Source organism: Engystomops pustulosus, chromosome 2 (genome assembly GCF_040894005.1).
Source record: "Engystomops pustulosus chromosome 2, aEngPut4.maternal, whole genome shotgun sequence".
Lineage (NCBI taxonomy): Eukaryota > Metazoa > Chordata > Amphibia > Anura > Leptodactylidae > Engystomops > Engystomops pustulosus.
The window spans coordinates 1625900-1645522 of record NC_092412.1 but is presented as its reverse complement, the minus strand read 5'-3'; the positions used below and the strand labels follow the sequence as shown (position 1 = coordinate 1645522).

General features: G+C 39.9%; 1 protein-coding gene across 1 annotated transcript in view; it reads left to right on the top strand.

Moving 5' to 3' along the window:
- Nucleotides 1–19373, top strand: part of LOC140116345 (vomeronasal type-2 receptor 26-like) — a 28901-nt gene extending 9528 nt beyond the window's left edge. Inside the window, exons 3-4 of the mRNA XM_072132872.1 lie at nt 17653–17773; nt 18475–19373. Of these exons, the coding sequence (XP_071988973.1) occupies nt 17653–17773; nt 18475–19373 (1020 nt within the window). The remainder of the gene's footprint in view (nt 1–17652; nt 17774–18474) is intronic.
- The last annotated feature ends 250 nt before the right edge of the window (nt 19374–19623 follow it).

The following is a 19623-nucleotide window of genomic DNA, read 5'->3' as shown; positions in this document are numbered from 1 at the left end:
TTTGTCAGAGATCACTGTGCTTTAATAGGTAGTTTATAAAAGTATTGCCAGAGATCACTGTACTTTAATATGTAGTTTATAAAAGTATTGTCAGAGATCACTGTGCTTTAATAAGTAGTTTATAAAAGTATTGCCAGAGATCACTGTACTTTAATATGTAGTTTATAAAAGTATTGTCAGAGATCACTGTGCTTTAATAAGTAGTTTATAAAAGTATTGTCAGAAATCACTGTGCTTTAATATGTAGTTTACAAAAGTATTGTCAGAAATCACTGTGCTTTAATATGTAGTTTATAAAAGTATTGTCAGAGATCACTGTGCTTTAATAAGTAGTTTATAAAAGTATTGTCAGAAATCACTGTGCTTTAATAAGTAGTTTATAAAAGTATTGTCAGAAATCACTGTGCTTTAATATGTAGTTAATAAAAGTATTGTCAGAGATCACTGTGCGTTAATAAGTAGTTTATAAAAGTATTGTCAGAGATCACTGTGCTTTAATATGTAGTTTATAAAAGTATTGTCAGAGATCACTTTGCTTTAATAGGTAGTTTATAAAAGTATTGTTAGAGATCACTGTGCTTTAATAGGTAGTTTATAAAAGTATTGTCAGAGATCACTGTGCTTTAATAGGTAGTTTATAAAAGTATTGTCAGAGATTACTGTGCTTTAATAGGTAGTTTATAATAGTATTGTCAGAGATCATTGTGCTTTAATAAGTAGTTTATAAAGGTATTGTCAGAAATCACTGTGCTTTAATAAGTAGTTTATAAAAGTATTGTCAGAAATCACTGTGCTTTAATATGTAGTTTATAAAAGTATTGTCAGAAATCACTGTGCGTTAATAAGTAGTTTATAAAAGTATTGTCAGAGATCACTGTGCTTTAATATGTAGTTTATAAAAGTATTGTCAGAGATCACTTTGCTTTAATAGGTAGTTTATAAAAGTATTGTCAGAGGTTACTGTGCTTTAATAGGTAGTTTATAAAAGTATTGTCAGAGATCACTGTGCTTTAATAAGTAGTTTATAATAGTATTGTCAGAAATCACTGTGCTTTAATAGGTAGTTTATAAAAGTATTGTCAGAGATTACTGTGCTTTAATATGTAGTTTACAAAAGTGTTGTCAGAGATCATTGTGCTTTAATAAGTAGTTTATAATAGTATTGTCAGAGATCATTGTGCTTTAATATGTAGTTTATAAAAGTATTGTCAGAGATCACTTTGCTTTAATAGGTAGTTTATAAAAGTATTGTCAGAGATCACTGTGCTTTAATAAGTAGTTTATAATAGTATTGTCAGAAATCACTGTGCTTTAATAAGTAGTTTATAAAAGTATTGTCAGAGATTACTGTGCTTTAATAGGTAGTTTATAAAAGTATTGTAAGAGATCATTGTGCTTTAATAGGTAGTTTATAAAAGTATTGTCAGAAATCACTGTGCTTTAATAAGTAGTTTATAAAAGTATTGTCAGAGATCACTGTGCTTTAATAAGTAGTTTATAAAAGTATTGTCAGAGATCATTGTGCTTTAATAAGTAGTTTATAATAGTATTGTCAGAGATCATTGTGCTTTAATAAGTAGTTTATAAAAGTATTGTCAGAGATCACTGTGCTTTAATAGGTAGTTTATAAAAGTATTGTTAGAGATCACTGTGCTTTAATAGGTAGTTTATAAAAGTTTTGTCAGAGATCACTGTGCTTTAATAGGTAGTTTATAAAAGTATTGCCAGAGATCACTGTACTTTAATATGTAGTTTATAAAAGTATTGTCAGAGATCACTGTGCTTTAATAAGTAGTTTATAAAAGTATTGCCAGAGATCACTGTACTTTAATATGTAGTTTATAAAAGTATTGTCAGAGATCACTGTGCTTTAATAAGTAGTTTATAAAAGTATTGTCAGAAATCACTGTGCTTTAATATGTAGTTTACAAAAGTATTGTCAGAAATCACTGTGCTTTAATATGTAGTTTATAAAAGTATTGTCAGAGATCACTGTGCTTTAATAAGTAGTTTATAAAAGTATTGTCAGAAATCACTGTGCTTTAATAAGTAGTTTATAAAAGTATTGTCAGAAATCACTGTGCTTTAATATGTAGTTTATAAAAGTATTGTCAGAGATCACTGTGCGTTAATAAGTAGTTTATAAAAGTATTGTCAGAGATCACTGTGCTTTAATATGTAGTTTATAAAAGTATTGTCAGAGATCACTTTGCTTTAATAGGTAGTTTATAAAAGTATTGTCAGAGATTACTGTGCTTTAATAGGTAGTTTATAAAAGTATTGTTAGAGATCACTGTGCTTTAATAGGTAGTTTATAAAAGTATTGTCAGAGATCACTGTGCTTTAATAGGTAGTTTATAAAAGTATTGTCAGAGATCACTGTGCTTTAATAGGTAGTTTATAATAGTATTGTCAGAGATCATTGTGCTTTAATAAGTAGTTTATAAAGGTATTGTCAGAAATCACTGTGCTTTAATAAGTAGTTTATAAAAGTATTGTCAGAAATCACTGTGCTTTAATATGTAGTTTATAAAAGTATTGTCAGAAATCACTGTGCGTTAATAAGTAGTTTATAAAAGTATTGTCAGAGATCACTGTGCTTTAATATGTAGTTTATAAAAGTATTGTCAGAGATCACTTTGCTTTAATAGGTAGTTTATAAAAGTATTGTCAGAGGTTACTGTGCTTTAATAGGTAGTTTATAAAAGTATTGTTAGAGATCACTGTGCTTTAATAGGTAGTTTATAAAAGTATTGTCAGAGATCACTGTGCTTTAATAGGTAGTTTATAAAAGTATTGTCAGAGATTACTGTGCTTTAATAGGTAGTTTATAAAAGTATTGTCAGAGATCACTGTGCTTTAATAAGTAGTTTATAATAGTATTGTCAGAAATCACTGTGCTTTAATAGGTAGTTTATAAAAGTATTGTCAGAGATTACTGTGCTTTAATATGTAGTTTATAAAAGTATTGTCAGAGATCACTGTGCTTTAATATGTAGTTTATAAAAGTATTGTCAGAGATCACTTTGCTTTAATAGGTAGTTTATAAAAGTATTGTCAGAGATTACTGTGCTTTAATATGTAGTTTATAAAAGTATTGTCAGAGATCACTGTGCTTTAATAAGTAGTTTATAATAGTATTGTCAGAGATCATTGTGCTTTAATATGTAGTTTATAAAAGTATTGTCAGAGATCACTGTGCTTTAATATGTAGTTTATAAAAGTATTGTCAGAGATCACTTTGCTTTAATAGGTAGTTTATAAAAGTATTGTAAGAGATCACTGTGCTTTAATAAGTAGTTTATAATAGTATTGTCAGAAATCACTGTGCTTTAATAAGTAGTTTATAAAAGTATTGTCAGAGATTACTGTGCTTTAATAGGTAGTTTATAAAACTATTGTAAGAGATCATTGTGCTTTAATATGTAGTTTATAAAAGTATTGTCAGAAATCACTGTGCTTTAATAAGTAGTTTATAATAGTATTGTCAGAGATCATTGTGCTTTAATATGTAGTTTATAAAAGTATTGTCAGAAATCACTGTGCTTTAATACGTAGTTTCTAACAGCATTGCCAGAGATCACTTTGCTTTTATACCTACCCCAGAAAAGTGTGGTTAGTGAGACTACCACACACTTATACATCAGTCAGTGCAGTTAGTTCATCATATGGATCAATTTTTGGTAGAAGATGTCTCCTTCTCCTGCATTTTCCCAGCTACTCTTAAATGATGGCTGTGAGCTCCAATGAGAGTCACCCAAAACTGTTCCCTGGCCGGACAGTGCTGCGTCAGGGGGTATTGGCCTTTGGTCTGTATCTACTTATGGTCCTTGTCCTCTGCTATTCTTCTGGGTAAAGTTAAATACTTGTTTTTAAACATATATGTTAGCACTGCCTGGGACTACGGGAGGTGTAGGAAGGTGTGGACAGATCAGAATTATCATTGTAGCTTCTTCTCCAGGCAAAATTTTTTTCCTGTTCTGGGGAACAGGAAGAATTGGTCCTCCTTCTATCTACTGTATTGGTGTCCTCAGAACACTGATACGATTGAAAGTTACAACAGAGCAGGGAGCAATGAGTTAGGGAATAAATGGACATGATGGCACTTTGTGATGAACAGGTGGGTATGGGTTGTAGTTTGGGCACTTGGTCTCTAAAAGGTTCACCATCACCGCTATAGAGGACCTTGTCCTGAGCTGTTTTGGCATGGGAGGACATGATGACATCCACCTATGCTGGAACTCGGTCGTTGACAGACCAGATCGGTGCAAGATGGCATGACGTAAGCAAGCGTCTGTGTCGCTCGCTAACCTTCTTGTGACTAACTCAGCACTCCCTGCTCCTTTCTCATTAATCTATCGTGAGCATGCACAGCTGAAACGACTAACATATCAAATGATTTATCTTTGCTTCTTACTAACCAGTGGCTGAACTTTGTGTACTGTGCTCCAAGGAAAGGATTTTGTATCTCGAGAGTCACTAATGATTTGCGAGCACTTACAACTAACCCATACCACTATAATCAATGGCTTCTTTTGCTTCTTTTGAGTCAGTGTTCTGCCTGCATCACTGCTGAGCTATATATATTGTGACTGCAGAGCATTAACTTAACACGAACTCACAGAACTAACATATTTAATACGGCCAGAGCTTCACTGTCTTCTGATAATATACCGCTGATGCGGGTTGTATAAATGTACATACTGAAGTAGGGCAGCACAGTCTACAGCCTCGCAGGTGGTTTGAACCCGGTCAATTTTGATTTGTCTGATTGTTGGGAAAACCCTGCGACAAATGCGACAAATATTGGGCATTACATCCTATCTCTGCCTGGGCCTTGTGGAACAAGAAAACTGAAATTGACGAAAAAGACAGTGCCCCTTTGTGCTCCATGCTAACCACGTATTTGCTTCTCTAGGTTCAATAATTGTGTGTATTAGCATAACGGCCCTTGGCCTGGTCTGTAAAAATATCCACTAAATAATCTTTGGCTTTGTAAATCTGCCAACTCTATTGCTTCCGCTGACAGAGGTCGCAGTAGTGGCACAGGTAAAAATCAGGCCAAGACACGCTTTATAGCCTCTTCTAGGTGACTGAGAGAGGCGCTAGTTAAATCTTCCATTACAATTTCTATTGTTACTGTACTGCTTTACTAGGTATTGGGTTTTTTTTTTTTTTTTCCCAATTATTTTTTTTTTTTTTATATTTTTTTTATTAAGTTTTAAAATGCATTTACAAACAACATATTTTACATTTCATAATATACAATTTTCAAAGCGATACTAGCAGATAGAAAATAATACAATATTTTACCCGCATGTGATTCTTTTCCTTTTTTCTTCCTCCCCTTTCTTTCCCTACCCATCCCCACCTAGCTGTCTCCCTAGATTTCACCTTAATAACTTATAAATTCCATTAAACAAAGAAACAAACAAAACACCGAAGGAAAAAAAAAAAAAAAAAAAAAACTTATATAAAAATAAGGTTAAATGGTTTGGCTTCTTCAGTATTCCTTACAATGTCTCAATCAATAGACTATGTTACCCCCAATAACTTCTTTTCCTCTATTGTAAAGTATGCATCTATCCATTTCTGCCAGTTTTTTAAAAAGGCCTGTTTGGAGTTAGCATTTGTTCTACAATTTTCACAACCCTCAGCTAGGATTGTCTTGTTTGTAATACGTTTCCACAGAGCAAGGGGGGGGGGGGGGTTCCGAGCATGTCCACCTTTTAACAATACAAAATCTGGCAAGAAACAATAGGTTTCTAGGTACGTATTTCCCGAGTGCCCTATCAGCATCCCTATGCCAGATGCCTAGAATACAAATGGAAAAATGGAATGGGATTTGAATATCAAAGCACCTTCCAATTTCTTTAATAATTTCTTCCCAGTAACCTTGTATTGATGAGCATGACCAGAACATATGGACATCATCGGCGTTCTCCCTCCCACACCGTTTACACCGGACCAATTCTCCTGAAAATAATGAGATTTTCTTTGGGGTATAATATATCCTATGCAGGATTGACAATTGTGTCAGTCTATGTGCAGGGATTTTTAATATTTTTTTTATGTCGCCCAAAGTGTCTACCCAGACCTGGTCTTCTACGATTCCAATTTCCTCCACCCATTTCTCTGTTGGAGAACCTGTGGTGCCTTTGTATAACTATAATAGTATATATTTTCTGGGTCTTAATCTTCCTTTTATTAAAGGTCCACATTAATCTTATAATAGGGGGTAACCCATCCCATTCCATGACCGTCTTATTAAGAGAGGACCACCAATGGGCCAGTTGCGCGTGTGCAAAATAACATGAAGGGGGGATCTCATATTCCTCTTTTATGGCTAAAAAAGGCCTTATTTTACCATTTCTAATAAGCTGGTGAACGTGAATTACTCCCTTCTCTATCCATGGACGATCTATAATGTCAGGTGTACCTAAATTTACATTTTTCCATATGGGAGTGAAGGGTAGTATACCGTCAAGATCCCATAAAGATTTAATCTCACGCCAAACTTGCACCATCAAAAATAATGTGGGATAATTTTTCCTCGTAGGCTGTCTATCCCAACTACCGGACTCTAGGGCTTCCATTATGTTAAGTTTAAATGTATAATCCCCTGACCCAATCGTACTACCAGGAGGGTCTGCCAGGGGAGAACAATCCCAGGTCAAGATATGTTTAATTTGTATTGTTAAAAAATAAGCTTTTATATCCGGGAGGGTGAAGCCCCCCTTTTCATAGGGCAGCATCATAACTTCCAGTTTCAGACGTGGTTGCCTACCTCTCCATACTAGCTCCCTAAAAAGGCTTTCTATAATCCGAAAGATTTTTACTGGGATCCAAATAGGAGCCGCAGCCAATACATAAAGGAGTTTGGGGAGAAGTTGCATCTTAATAAGGGCAATTCTGCCCAACTGGTTAATGGGCAGTTTTTTTCCACGTCTTGATCTTACTTCTGATATATCCTATCACTGGTATTATATTAAGCTCCACATATCTAGATATGTCTATTGAACATTTAATCCCAAGGTATTCCACCCAACCGTTTGCTTCAATAATCCTGAGTCCCCGAGGTATGCACTTCTTCAGGGGATCCACTGGTAGACATGCCGATTTTTGCCAATTAATGGCCAACCCAGAGGCCTTCCCAAATATGTCAAATGTTGAAAAGACCCTCGGGATAGCCTCATGGGCGCCGAGAAATAAAAGGATGTCATCCGCATAAAGAGAAATCTTTTCCTGAGCCACCCTTTGATTAAAGCCCTTGATATTTAAAGATTGGCGAATTTGACATGCCAGGGGTTCCAAGGCTATGGCAAACAATAAAGGGGAAAGGGGGCAGCCTTGCCTAGAGCCTCGACCTAGTTTCAATACCCTAGAGACTTCCCCGTTCACCAAAATCCTGGCTGAGGGGCCCGAATACAAGGTTTTTATCAGATTTATAAACTTATCCCCAAACCCCATAGTCTCCAGAGTTGCCCATAAATAGTCCCATTCTATCGTGTCGAAAGCTTTGGAGGCGTCCAACATTAAGATGGTACGCTCCCCCGGGTTGGCCGGGATCAGCTGAAGGTTGAGAAAGAGTCTCCTGAGATTGTCCATAGTGGAGCAGCCCGGCATAAATCCTCGCTGGTCCACATGGACCACACTCCTGATACATCTCTTCAATCTTTCGGCCAGTAATTTGGCGAACAGCTTATTATCCGTATTGATCAGGGAGATTGGCCGGTATGACTCGAGCTTATTACTATCTTTCCCTGTTTTTGGAATTAGGGTTATGAGGGCTTCCCTCATTGAGGGTGGGAGCTCCCTCTTAGTGATCGCATGATTCCAAACTTCCAAGAGGCGTTTTATTAATTCATCTTTATATAGCTCGTAAAGTTCAAACGGAATCCCGTCCAATCCGGGGGAGCTTCCCCGCGCCGTACATGAGAGGGTCTTCAATATTTCCTCATGGGTTATCGGGGCCTCCAAAAATGCTCTTTCCTCCACTGATAAACACGGTAAAGAAATCTGCGAAAGGTATTTCCCTAACTGTTCTCCCGTCATTGTGCTCTTAGACTCAAAAAGTTCCTCATAATATTCTACAAAGGCCTTCTGGATATCCTCCGGCCGATGCAGAATACCACCACCTGGCCCCTCAATAGATTTAATTATCACCCTTTTTTTATCTTCTTTAATTAAATTTGCTAGCATTCTCCCGGGGAGGTTAGCTTCTATATATCTTTTTCTAGCATAAACACCCATTTTCTTATTTGCTTGAACCTGGATTAGATCAAAATGTAGATTTTGTGCATCTTCCCAGTTAACTCTATTTTGTTCCGAGGGATCTGTGACATATTTTTCCTCAAGTGATTGTATTTTATTTTCCAACTCCTGTAAATCTTTCTGTGTAGCCTTCTTATACCTGTGAATTAGTGCCTTAAATATACCTCTAATAAAGGACTTGGCCGTGTCCCAAACCAAATCCAGTGGGGAAATCCCCTGATTAAACAAAAAAAATTCATTAATTTGGTTTACCACCCAGTCATTTTTCCCTAGTGTGTCTATCCAAGATGGGGTGATTTTAAACCACCTCGTATTTATCTGTTCTCCTAAACTAAAATTACATATTAGGGGTGTATGATCAGAAACCCCTCTGATCCCATAAGTGCACGACGTGCAAAGATTCAAAGTGCTGGCATTGGTGAGTGCCATATCTAAACGTGAAAAGACGTTATGAGTTTTAGAAAAATATGAAAAACCCCTTTTTTCTTTATTTAATTCCCGCCATGCCTCATACCAACCAAATGACTCCACCAAATTTTTAAAAGTGTGAGATTTGTGATAAGAACGCTTTGCCAGACCCAACTGGGCTACATCCACCTCTAAGTCAAAAATTGTGTTGAAGTCCCCTATTAACAACGTATATGTTCCCCCCGTCTTTGTGCAAAAGGTGAAAAATTCTACAATTATGCCTGGAGTAAATGGGGGTGGGACATATACACTACCAATAACCCATGATTTACCCTCTATAATACAGTGCACAAAGATGTATTTCCCCTCTGAATCCACCTTTACTTGTATCTCCTGATACTCCAAGTCCCGCCGAAACATTAGTGTTACCCCTCTCGAGTATGAGGAGAAGTAGGAGTGATACATCCAACCAATCCATTTTTTCGGAATTTTGACCGCTGATTCAGCGGTCAGATGGGTTTCCTGTAATGCAATAACATCCGGTCGGTGTTTATTAATCAGATCAAAAACCGCGACTTGTTTGTTCCTGGGGCCCAGCCCCCTAATATTCCACGATAGTACTTTCATTCAGTGTTCTCAAATCGTCTGAACTGACCACCCCAACCGGGAGCTGACCACCAATAAACGAAAAAAAAAAAAAAAAGAAAAAGAAAACATACCAGTTCTTATACGGAAAATCTACAGATAAGGCTTCCCCACCCTCCCGACCCCACCCTCCACCTCTCCCAACCTCTAGATGGCAAAGAGACCGTCCCACAACCATAAACCCTGAGCCGGCCCTAACCTCTAAACCTAGCATCATCCCTCCCTCCCCCCCGTGCCCACACCCCAATGACTCCACTAGGTACCTCTAGCTTATTATTCGTCAATTAATAACACATTATCTTCTTATAAACCATTCCAACGCATCATCTGGATCCTCAAAAAATACACTTTTTTCTTTCCACATAACACGTAATTTGGTCGGGAACAACATGGAATACTGAATTCCAGCTTGACGTAGTTTTTGCTTTACCTCAAAAAAATCTTTACGCCTGTTTCTTGTCTCTTTGGCAAAGTCTGGGAATAAACGAATATTTTGCCCATTATACTCTATTTTCCCTTTTTCCCGGGCATTACGCATGATGCGTCTCTATCTCTAGAAGAAAATAGTTTTATCAAAATGGGTCTAGAGGGGCCCCCCGGAATAGGATTACGACTAGGAATTCTATGAGCTCTCTCAACGAAAGATGGAAAAGAGGCAATTTCGGGGCCTAACGTTTTTTTTAACCATTCTTGCATGAAAGAGACAACATCTCCACCCTCAGATTTTTCCGGGAAACCCACACACCGTATATTTGCACGTCTGGACCGATTTTCTAAATCCACAATTTTTTTATTTTGGTTCGTCAATTCGATTTTTAAGTGTTTAACTTCTGCCTCTACTTTTGTGAGTTTATCCTCCATGTGAGAAATTCGGCCTTCCGCCGCCTCCAACCGCTGCCCCATTTTGGAGATATCAGTCCGAAGTTGGGATACTTCCTTATTCACCTGTGTAACCTCTGCTGATAGCACCTTAATGTCTCCCCTACAATTCAAAATTGCTTCATAAATCTGATTTAAAGATGGAGTATCTGTGTGATATTTCCCCTGCGCTTTTACTTGTGGGCTACTTAAAGGGCTGTGGTCGTTAATATCTTTCCCTGGCATAGTCTCGACCAAACTAGCAGCGGAGATGTTGTTCACAGAGGTATCTGGAGTTATCTCTCCTGTTGATTCCTCAGAATGGACGGATAGACCAACCAGTGGCCCATCCTCCTTCTCTTCATTCGCGTTCTCACTACCCCCCAGGGAAAGCCTGTTCTGCAATGGGACTTTCGGGGAAAGAGCGAATTTATTCAATTTAGATTTGGCGTTTTCCCTAGCTTTTTCCACAGCCTTTCTTTGATCTTTTGGAGTAGTAGCCGTGGTGCCCGACCCCCCTTTTACCACTCTCTTATTATTTGGCATGTTTCCTCTGATAGACAATCAGGCTGATTTTTGGAAAGCACGACAACCCACACACAGCAGTTTGTGGGTTGCAAACAATAAAGACGTTCTAAGTAAAGGTAGCTCAATATCAGCAGCTAGCACAGATGGCAAAAGATAAATATTGTTAAGTCAGCCGCCAAATATACACCATTTGCAATACAAGGGTTTACACACGTATATTATGTTAAGAAGTAAATAACAATAATAACAGTACCTGGACATCTAGTTCAGGGCCAGGTAACTTAAGAATCAGTCACATTAGTAAACAGTGAGGCAGTTTTGAGGGGGGGTTGTGAAGATTGCTTAACACAAAACAAAACAGTTAGCAGCTACCAGATACAAAAACCAGATAGCGACCGCTGTGATACCTTGTAGCAAATATAAAGGCAAAAAGCAGGAGAGAATTGGACGAACATTAGACAACTTCACAGGTGCTTTCTTGCAGAGCCGACATAATCAATCAAACAGGGAGATCAGTCACATTAATAATTATTAGGGCAGTTTTAAAGCGATGACACGTGTTTGTTAGAGGGTTAGAAAGATCACATAACACAAAGCGAGGCAGTTATTGGCATCCAGATGTAAAAGACCAGTGGCAGTAACAGTAGCACCTCGTAACAAATGTGAGGGGAGGAAGCAGGGAAGGTTTCAGCAAACATGATCGTTTCCCAGCTGTTTCCATATGGAACTGGCGTAGTCATGCAGACAAGAAGATCAGTCACGTTAGTAAACAATGAAGCAAGTTTAAGGAGACAACACGTGTATGTTAGAGGGTTAGAAAGGTCGCATAGCACAGAGCGAGGCAGTTAGTATCTTCCAAATGTAGAAGCCCAAGGCAACAACTGTAACACCTCATAACAAACTGTGCAGGCAAGGAGCAGGAGAAAGTTCAGCAAGCACTTAACTGCATCCAGTTGGGCTACGGCACCGGGAGGTTCCCAGACTTCAGAACAGACTTCGGAATTCGCTCCACCAGGGCTGGCACCTCTTCCTGGTTCCACACCTCCATTCAGGGATATGCAGACCAGCCGACGGCTCCAGCGAGGTAGGATGACGGACAACCTTCGTCCACGAGGCAGCAGGTAGTACGCGGTGCTCCCTAGCTCGGCAACCCACTCTTTGTTCTTGCATCAAACGCTGTAACCACGTGTCTCTCCAAGCATTGCTCACGAGTCACGCACCGACTCTCCAAATGGCCGGCGCGCTGATCCAGCTACGCACGGGTCCCGGGATCCAATATTGGCTAGGGATGATGCATCCCAGCGGGGCCATCAAGGTGCCGCGGCACGGGGGGCGGGGGCGGCAGACCGGACATCCGCTTACATGCTCCCAAGCCTCCTACTAGGTATTGGTTTTAACTGAGGGCAAAGCCGTTGTACCTGATCTATTAATACAATGGGTCCTAAGAATGTACAAAGGAAGTCGGGTGGGGGGATAGATAAGTTATGGAAGGGATCACCAGCCAAGACCAGACAGACCCCTAAGGAACAAGAGGGGCCGGAAGAAGGCTCCAGATATGTGCCCTTGCAGAATGAGGACCCCCCAGGTGAAATTAAAGAAACCCTGGCTGAGATCCTTGCAGCTGTTAAAGAAGCCAAAACAAAAGTGGACGAATCAAAACTAGCAATAGAGAAACTCAATTCTCAGGTCGGTTCCATACAGGGCGACCTACTTCGATTCAGGGATGAGATGAATAGGATATGGGAAAAAACGAAAGGGTTGGAGAATATTTGCAAAGATATGGAGGAGGAAATTAAAGAGATGAGAAAGACTGTAGAGATAACCAAAAAGCAACAGAAAAAGCTGCAGGATAAGCTTACGGATCTTGAGGACAGATCGAGGCGATCCAACATCAGAATAGTGGGCCTCCTGGAAGGGGAATCAGATAAGGAATTAATAAGCAAAATTACAAAATGGTTGTACGAGACCCTCGGACAGGAGGGCTTCTCTAAGTCTTTCGGGATTGAGCGAGCTCATAGGATCCCATTTAAGAGACCCCCTCCAGGCTCCCCTCCAAGGGCCATATTGGTAAAGCTGATAAGTTCCCAAGATCGGGACTTTATTTTGCGACAATGTCGCGATTTTGAAGGCGCCCTTGGAGGCGCCAAAATCGCCTTATACCCGGATTATTCCAGAGAAACCCAACAACAAAGAGCTAGTTTTAAAGGGGTTAAGAAAAGACTCTTGGAAGGAAAGATTAAATATGCGCTTCTTTTTCCAGCCAAACTACGGGTTATATTTCAGGAGAAAACCTGGTTTTTCACCTCTCCAGCAGAGGTAGCGAATTGGCTGGACCAACAGGGACTATAACAAAGATGGGTTGTTGGAGCTGCCTTAGAGAAGGAATAAAGAGCAGGATTTAAGTTAGGATATTGCAGATATGAGATATGGTAGGATTGGTGGAGGGGAGGGTGGCACCAGGTGGTGTAGGAGACCTGTTAAAAAAGAAGAGATGGGTCGATGAAAGGGGAGGGGGGGGGACGCTGGCAGAGGACATTTTCCTAGAAAATGGAAACCAGAATACTTACTATGGAATATTAGAGGGATTAGCGACAGAATAAAACGTTGCCAAATTTTTGACGTAGTCAGCAAACACCTCCCAGCCATTGTTTGCCTTCTCGAAACCCATTTGGTTACAGAAAATGTGTATAGACTCAAAAGAAAGTGGGTTGGGAGGGAATTTCATGCCTTTGGAACCATTTTTTCGAGAGGGGTGTCAGTATTGATTGACCGAGATATTGATTTTGAAATAAAAGAATCTATGGTGGACAAAAATGGTAAATTTATTTTTTTACATGGTATTTTAAAGGGGCTTGAGGTTATTTTGGCATTTGTGTATATTCCTCCTCCAGCATCTCTGGAAGTGATCTATTCCCTTCTGGAATTTATAGAACCCAGGGCACATTGCCCTCTGATGATAATGGGAGATTTCAACTTGGTAATGGATGAGGTAAAGGACAGGTTTAAAATGTCTCAAGGTAATACAGTGGGACAAAATCCGAGTGGGAGATTAGCCAGAGTTTGTGGGGAGTTAGGCTGGATTGATGTTTGGCGGAATCTGTATGGCAACCGGAAAGCCTTTTCATGCTCAAGCCGCTCATACCAGTCGTTATCCCGTATTGATCTAAGTCTGGTCAACCTGGCCTTTTTTAACTTGATCCGCAAAATGGCATACGAAAACATTATAATATCTGATCATGCGCCAGTAATGATCATGTTGAAATCGACAGTACAAAGCCATAGGCGGTTCAAGTTAAATCCTTATTGGATTTGTATCCTTAAGGATCAACTGAATATCAAGGAGGAAATGCAGAAGTTTTGGGTGCAAAATTTGGGTTCGGCAAGCAAGAGCTCTATTTGGGACGCCTTAAAGCTTCATTTAGGAGCTTTATACAGGAGGGAAATTAAGCGGGCAAAGATCCAATATAATCAACAGGAAAGTAGTTTACAGCAAGAGTTGCGTAATGTGGAACGGAGGTATATTGAGTCCCCCTCAGAAGAGTCTAGAACCAGGACTCTTAAATGTACGCAGGATCTCAAAGATTTCATGAGCCAAAAAACACAACACAGAGCCTTTTTTCGGTCCCAGACTCATTTTATAGAAAGTGGGAAACCGGGTAAATATCTAGCAGGGATAATAAAGGACTCCGGCGGTAAGAACATCATCACAGCTATTAGGAGGGAGGACGGCATAGTGACCAACAATCAGGATGAGATAGTGCAGACAGTGAGAAACTTTTACGCTGACTTGTACAGATTAGAGGAAACACTGGTTGCTAGCGAGATGAGAGAATACCGGAGGGGAATACAGTTTCCCAAAGTTCCGGAAACCCAAAAGCAAATGTTAAACGACCCCATTACCTTACAAGAAATCAAGATGGCTCTGGACTCTTTCGGTAGGGACTCTTCACCAGGCACAGACGGGCATCCGTTTGGCTTTTACAAACAATATGGGGAGACTCTTCTCCCTAGATTGTTGGAGGTGTTGGAGGAAGTGGTAGAAGCTGGAGGAGTTACCAGATCGATGGCCGAAGCTGGGATAGTACTGATCCCAAAGAAAGAAAAAGATCCAACTGAAGTGGGTTCATACCGCCCCATTTCGTTGTTAAATACAGATATCAAGATCTTCTCTAAAGTCCTTGCAATCAGGCTACAACGGGTTATTAAATACTGTACATAATTCATAGAGATCAGAATGTGTTTATACCTGGTAGAAGCACCGTAGACTGTATCCAGAGATTATTCTCGGCTATTGATCTGGGAGAGGGCGGGCTCCGCTCCATCCTGTCTTTAGACGCCGTAAAGGCGTTTGACAGGGTGGAGTGGAGCTTCCTGTGGGAGGTTATGAGGGGTTTTGGACTGGGAGACCGGTTTATCGGGCTAGTCAAGTGCATGTACAGGGCGCCCACAGCAAGAATCCCTACTGGTAACAGCGAATCGGAAATGTTCCAACTTACCCGCGGGACGAGACAGGGGTGCCCACTGTCACCCCTGCTCTTTGCAATATATATAGAACCCTTAGCTTTGAAAATTAGAGGGGAAGAAAGTATACTGGGAGGGGGCTGCGGGGGTCCAGACGATAAGATCTGTCTATATGCTGATGATCTAGCGCTTTTTTTACAAGACTCCCCGGAATCAATTCCAATGGCTATCAGGGTCACTGAAGAATTTGGCAAATTTTCAGGATTGCAGATAAATTGGCGGAAGTCCGCCCTGCTGGCCTTAGACCCATTGGTAGACAGCTGGGCGACAGACAGCACTACATTACCGTGTGTTACGTTTTCACTATCTGGGAGTGGAAGTCTCAAGTAACTTGGAAGATTTCTATAACCTGAATCTGGTGCCATTAATTGGAACTCTGAGGAAGAGAGCTGGAGTTTGGAACAAGCTCCCACTCTCTAAAGCAGACAAGATAGGGCTTATTAAAATGGTTATCCTGCCGCAGGTACTATATTATTTGTCAGCATCGCCACTCTGGATCGAAGAGTCCTTTTTTAAAATGATCGAAGCAATTTTGAATGGTTTGATTTGGGGCAGAAAGAGAATTAGGATAAAGATGGATTTTCTTTATAAGCCACTGGGTGAAGGGGGATTGGGGTTACCCTTTTTCCAGGGTTACTATCTAGCAGCGCAGATTAGCCGGCTAATAAAATGGAGGGAAAATCCACTGATGGTTAAATTGGTGACGATGACACAGGGCAAAACAGAAAGTATTTTTGAGCTTCTGGAGGGCTCCCTTTTAGAAGGAGAAATCTTTCAGGAATATCTGCTGGGTAAGACTTTAAAGAGAATCTGGACTGCCACTAAAAGGATATTGGGAATAAATAGTTTTTTAAATGACACCCCTTTGTGGTTTAACGTTAATTTGATGGGAGTAGTGGCTATGGATGATCAAAATTTTTGGTGGATTAACGGAGTGAGGTATATATCACAAATTATGATAGAAGGACAATTTATTTCACTTATTTTGATGCAAAGGTTATATGGGTTAAGATCAGAAGATTGGCTTAGATATTTGCAACTAAAACATGTAATGAAATATAATTTGCACAAGAAAAAATTAAACTGGATTCACATAAATGTATAGATTTTATTAAAACGAAAGGGAATAGTAATACGTCTTTATCTAAATTATATAGGTTTATAAGGGATAGTCACTCTAGGAATAAGATACACAAATCCCAAAATAAATGGGAAGGGCTGATTGGGACAATGAGTATGGGAGAATGGAAAATAATTCACAGAAACACTAGATTGTGCTCACTAAATTGGAATCACAGATTCATTTATTTTAATGTCTTGCACCAGGTGTATCACACTCCAGTGGCATTGCTCAAAATGAAGTTAAAGAAGGAATCCAGGTGTTGGAAATGCCAACTACCGGACGCAGATTTCCTTCACCTGGTATGGCAGCGCCCAATTATAAAGGTCTTCTGGAAAGAAGTTTTTAGAAGGATTGATCACATCCTTAAAATCAATTTACCCCTAGCGATTCACACAGCAATCTTTTACCTATTGGAGGATCCAAGACTGACTAACCTACATGGTAGACTGATTAGTAGGCTGATGAATATGGCAATGATAATTATAGTCCGTAAATGGGGCTCCAAGTCCCCTCCAAATGTAGAGAACTGGTGGAGACTTTCCATGCAGATAAAGGAATATGAATGTAATCGATCCAAGATGTCGCGTACAGAGCATAAATGGAATAGGGTCTGCTTATGTTGGCAATAAAGGGGGGTGGGATGGGAACTTGGCAAAAGTGTGTAGGGACTTTGGTTTGTAGGAAAAGGGAAGTTGCAGAATAATTGATATATATTTTATATATTAGATGCCATAAGGGACTATACTGCAATAACCCTATTAAGCTGTATAAACAATGCACCTTTTGTCAAGGGTTGATATTTTTGTTAGAGGTTAGTATAAATGTAAATTTTGTAGATGAAGGATTTAAAAAGACTAATGTAATTAATGTATACATTTTTAGAGTATATTGTATGGTCTTTTTAAATATGTATGTAAAATATATGCTGGAACTCGGTCAATTCAGGATTAAGCTCTGACAATCGCATCCACACTAGAGATGCATAAACTTGGGTAGGAGCAGGGGAGATGCCCACTGCAAGAATAAGGTAAGTATTACTGTGCAAGGACGCTATGACTGTATGGCAGCATCGACTTCTGTTGGGCACTGTGAATCCTCAATGGTGTCTAGTCTTCTGCTTGTATTTTCCATTCCCTAGTTAGATTGTTGCCAGGATTTGGTTTTGGCACTATCCAATATCCATTCACTTCCACAAGGTACTACTCAATAAATCCCCAAGCAGTGTCCACTATCTGCCCCCAGTGCCATGTAGCTTCCAAAAACAAACCATTTCTTTATCATTTTAATCATTCCAGATCCCTCGATCATCGTGTAGTGAGAGTTGTGAACCCGGATACCGGAAGAGGACTGAGAGCTTCCACATTTGTTGCTACAGTTGTGTCGTATGTTCTGAGGGGGAGATCTCCAACACCTCAGGTGAGGAACTAGATGTGTCTGTGTAGATAGTGGGATCCCAAACTGAAGACTAGTAGATGTTCATCACAATCCCAAAACACAGACACCTGGTAACCATGCACTAAGAGCCGCACTGCTTCACAACTCTCATTCTCAGACCTCAAAGAGATTCTGTGGTCACTCATTGACTTGAAGAAGCAATAAAACACTGAAACAGGAGACATTTGATGAATCCTAGAGGTGTGTTACATCATGAAATCAACCTGGCTCATGCTCGAATGGGGAATGTATCCTCAAAGTATGAATTAACTTTTGAAGAAATGTTTTTATTGCAGAAATTACTAGAACAAGTGATAATAGTAGATGTCATAATGTAGTTCATTAACGAAAGCAGCTTTAATGAACCTTTTTGTGCTTATTCTTTCTCTAGTAGTGAGCAGTGCAGCGAAAGTCCTGTACACAACATAGAGATAAGAAAATATGACTGACGATCACCACTTTCCACACCAAGAGCATTAATCACATGATAATTCATTCATGCTGTTATCCTTTTGGATTCCTTGTCTAGTTATGTCTCCTCCTATCCTTATGGGGTTATTTTTGACTACCCATTTCATTGTCCCGCTATCCAAATATGACATTTCCATTGCTCTGCTATATACTATAATGTAATGTGATTTTCTTCAATAGGTTTCCAGTAACTTTACTCTTGTATATTGTAGACGCAGATGAATGTGTGAAATGTCCTGAAGATCACTACTCCAATGAGATGAGAACTTCCTGCCTCCTGAAGGCCACTGAATTTCTCTCCTATGATGATGGACTGGGAATGTGTTTGGCTCTTCTCTCCATTATCCTTTGTATGATGACTTGTGCTGTGCTGGGGATCTTCTGGAAATATCACCAGACTCCGGTAGTGAAGGCCAATAACCAGAAGATCAGCTATGTCCTCCTGGTGTCTCTACTCTTCTCCTTCCTCTGCTCCTTATTATTCATTGGACGTCCCATGGCAGTTACCTGTTTGCTGAGACAATCCGTCTTTGGGATCTTTTTCACAGTGTCTGTATCTTGTGTTCTGGCTAAATCCTTCTTGGTTGTGTTGGCCTTCAAGGCCACCAAGCCTGGGAGCAAGTTAAAAGATTGGGTGGGGTCTGGTGTGTCCATCAGTGTAGTTGTCCTCTGCTCGGTGGGACAACTCATCATATCCATGGTCTGGCTGATCTCCTCTCCACCATTTCCAGACTATGACCTGCAATCGGACAGTAAGAAGATGATACTACGCTGTAATGAAGGTTCTGCGGTGGCTTTCTACATTCTGATTGGTTACATGGGATTATTGTCCTTATTCGGTTTCATTGTGGCTTTCCTGGTGAGGAAGTTACCGGCCAGCTACAATGAGGCCCAGCTCATCACATTCAGCATGCTGCTGGTCTGCAGTGTGTGGATCTCCTTCATCCCGGCATATCTCAGCACCAAGGGCAAATACATGGTGGCGGTGGAGGTATTTGCCATCCTGACCTCTAGTGCAGGGCTGCTGGGCTGTATCTTCCTCCCCAAGTGTTACATCATCCTGGTCACTCCGGAGATGAACACCAGGCAGAGGCTCATCGGGAAACAATGAGGACCTCATAGACTGTAGGGACCATGGAGACACATGATCCTATAAATGCTGTTATTATACTGACAATATGATAATTATATGTGTGATGGACCCCAACTCTCCAGTTCCATCACTGGTTACACTTACACTAAGGAGCCTCCCAATTTACTACATAAATCCTGCATAATTATCCAAAATGCTGTATTTACAGTAAATCTACTCCCTTGCACCCACACAACAGCCACCACCCACCATATTACTGAAGTGCGAA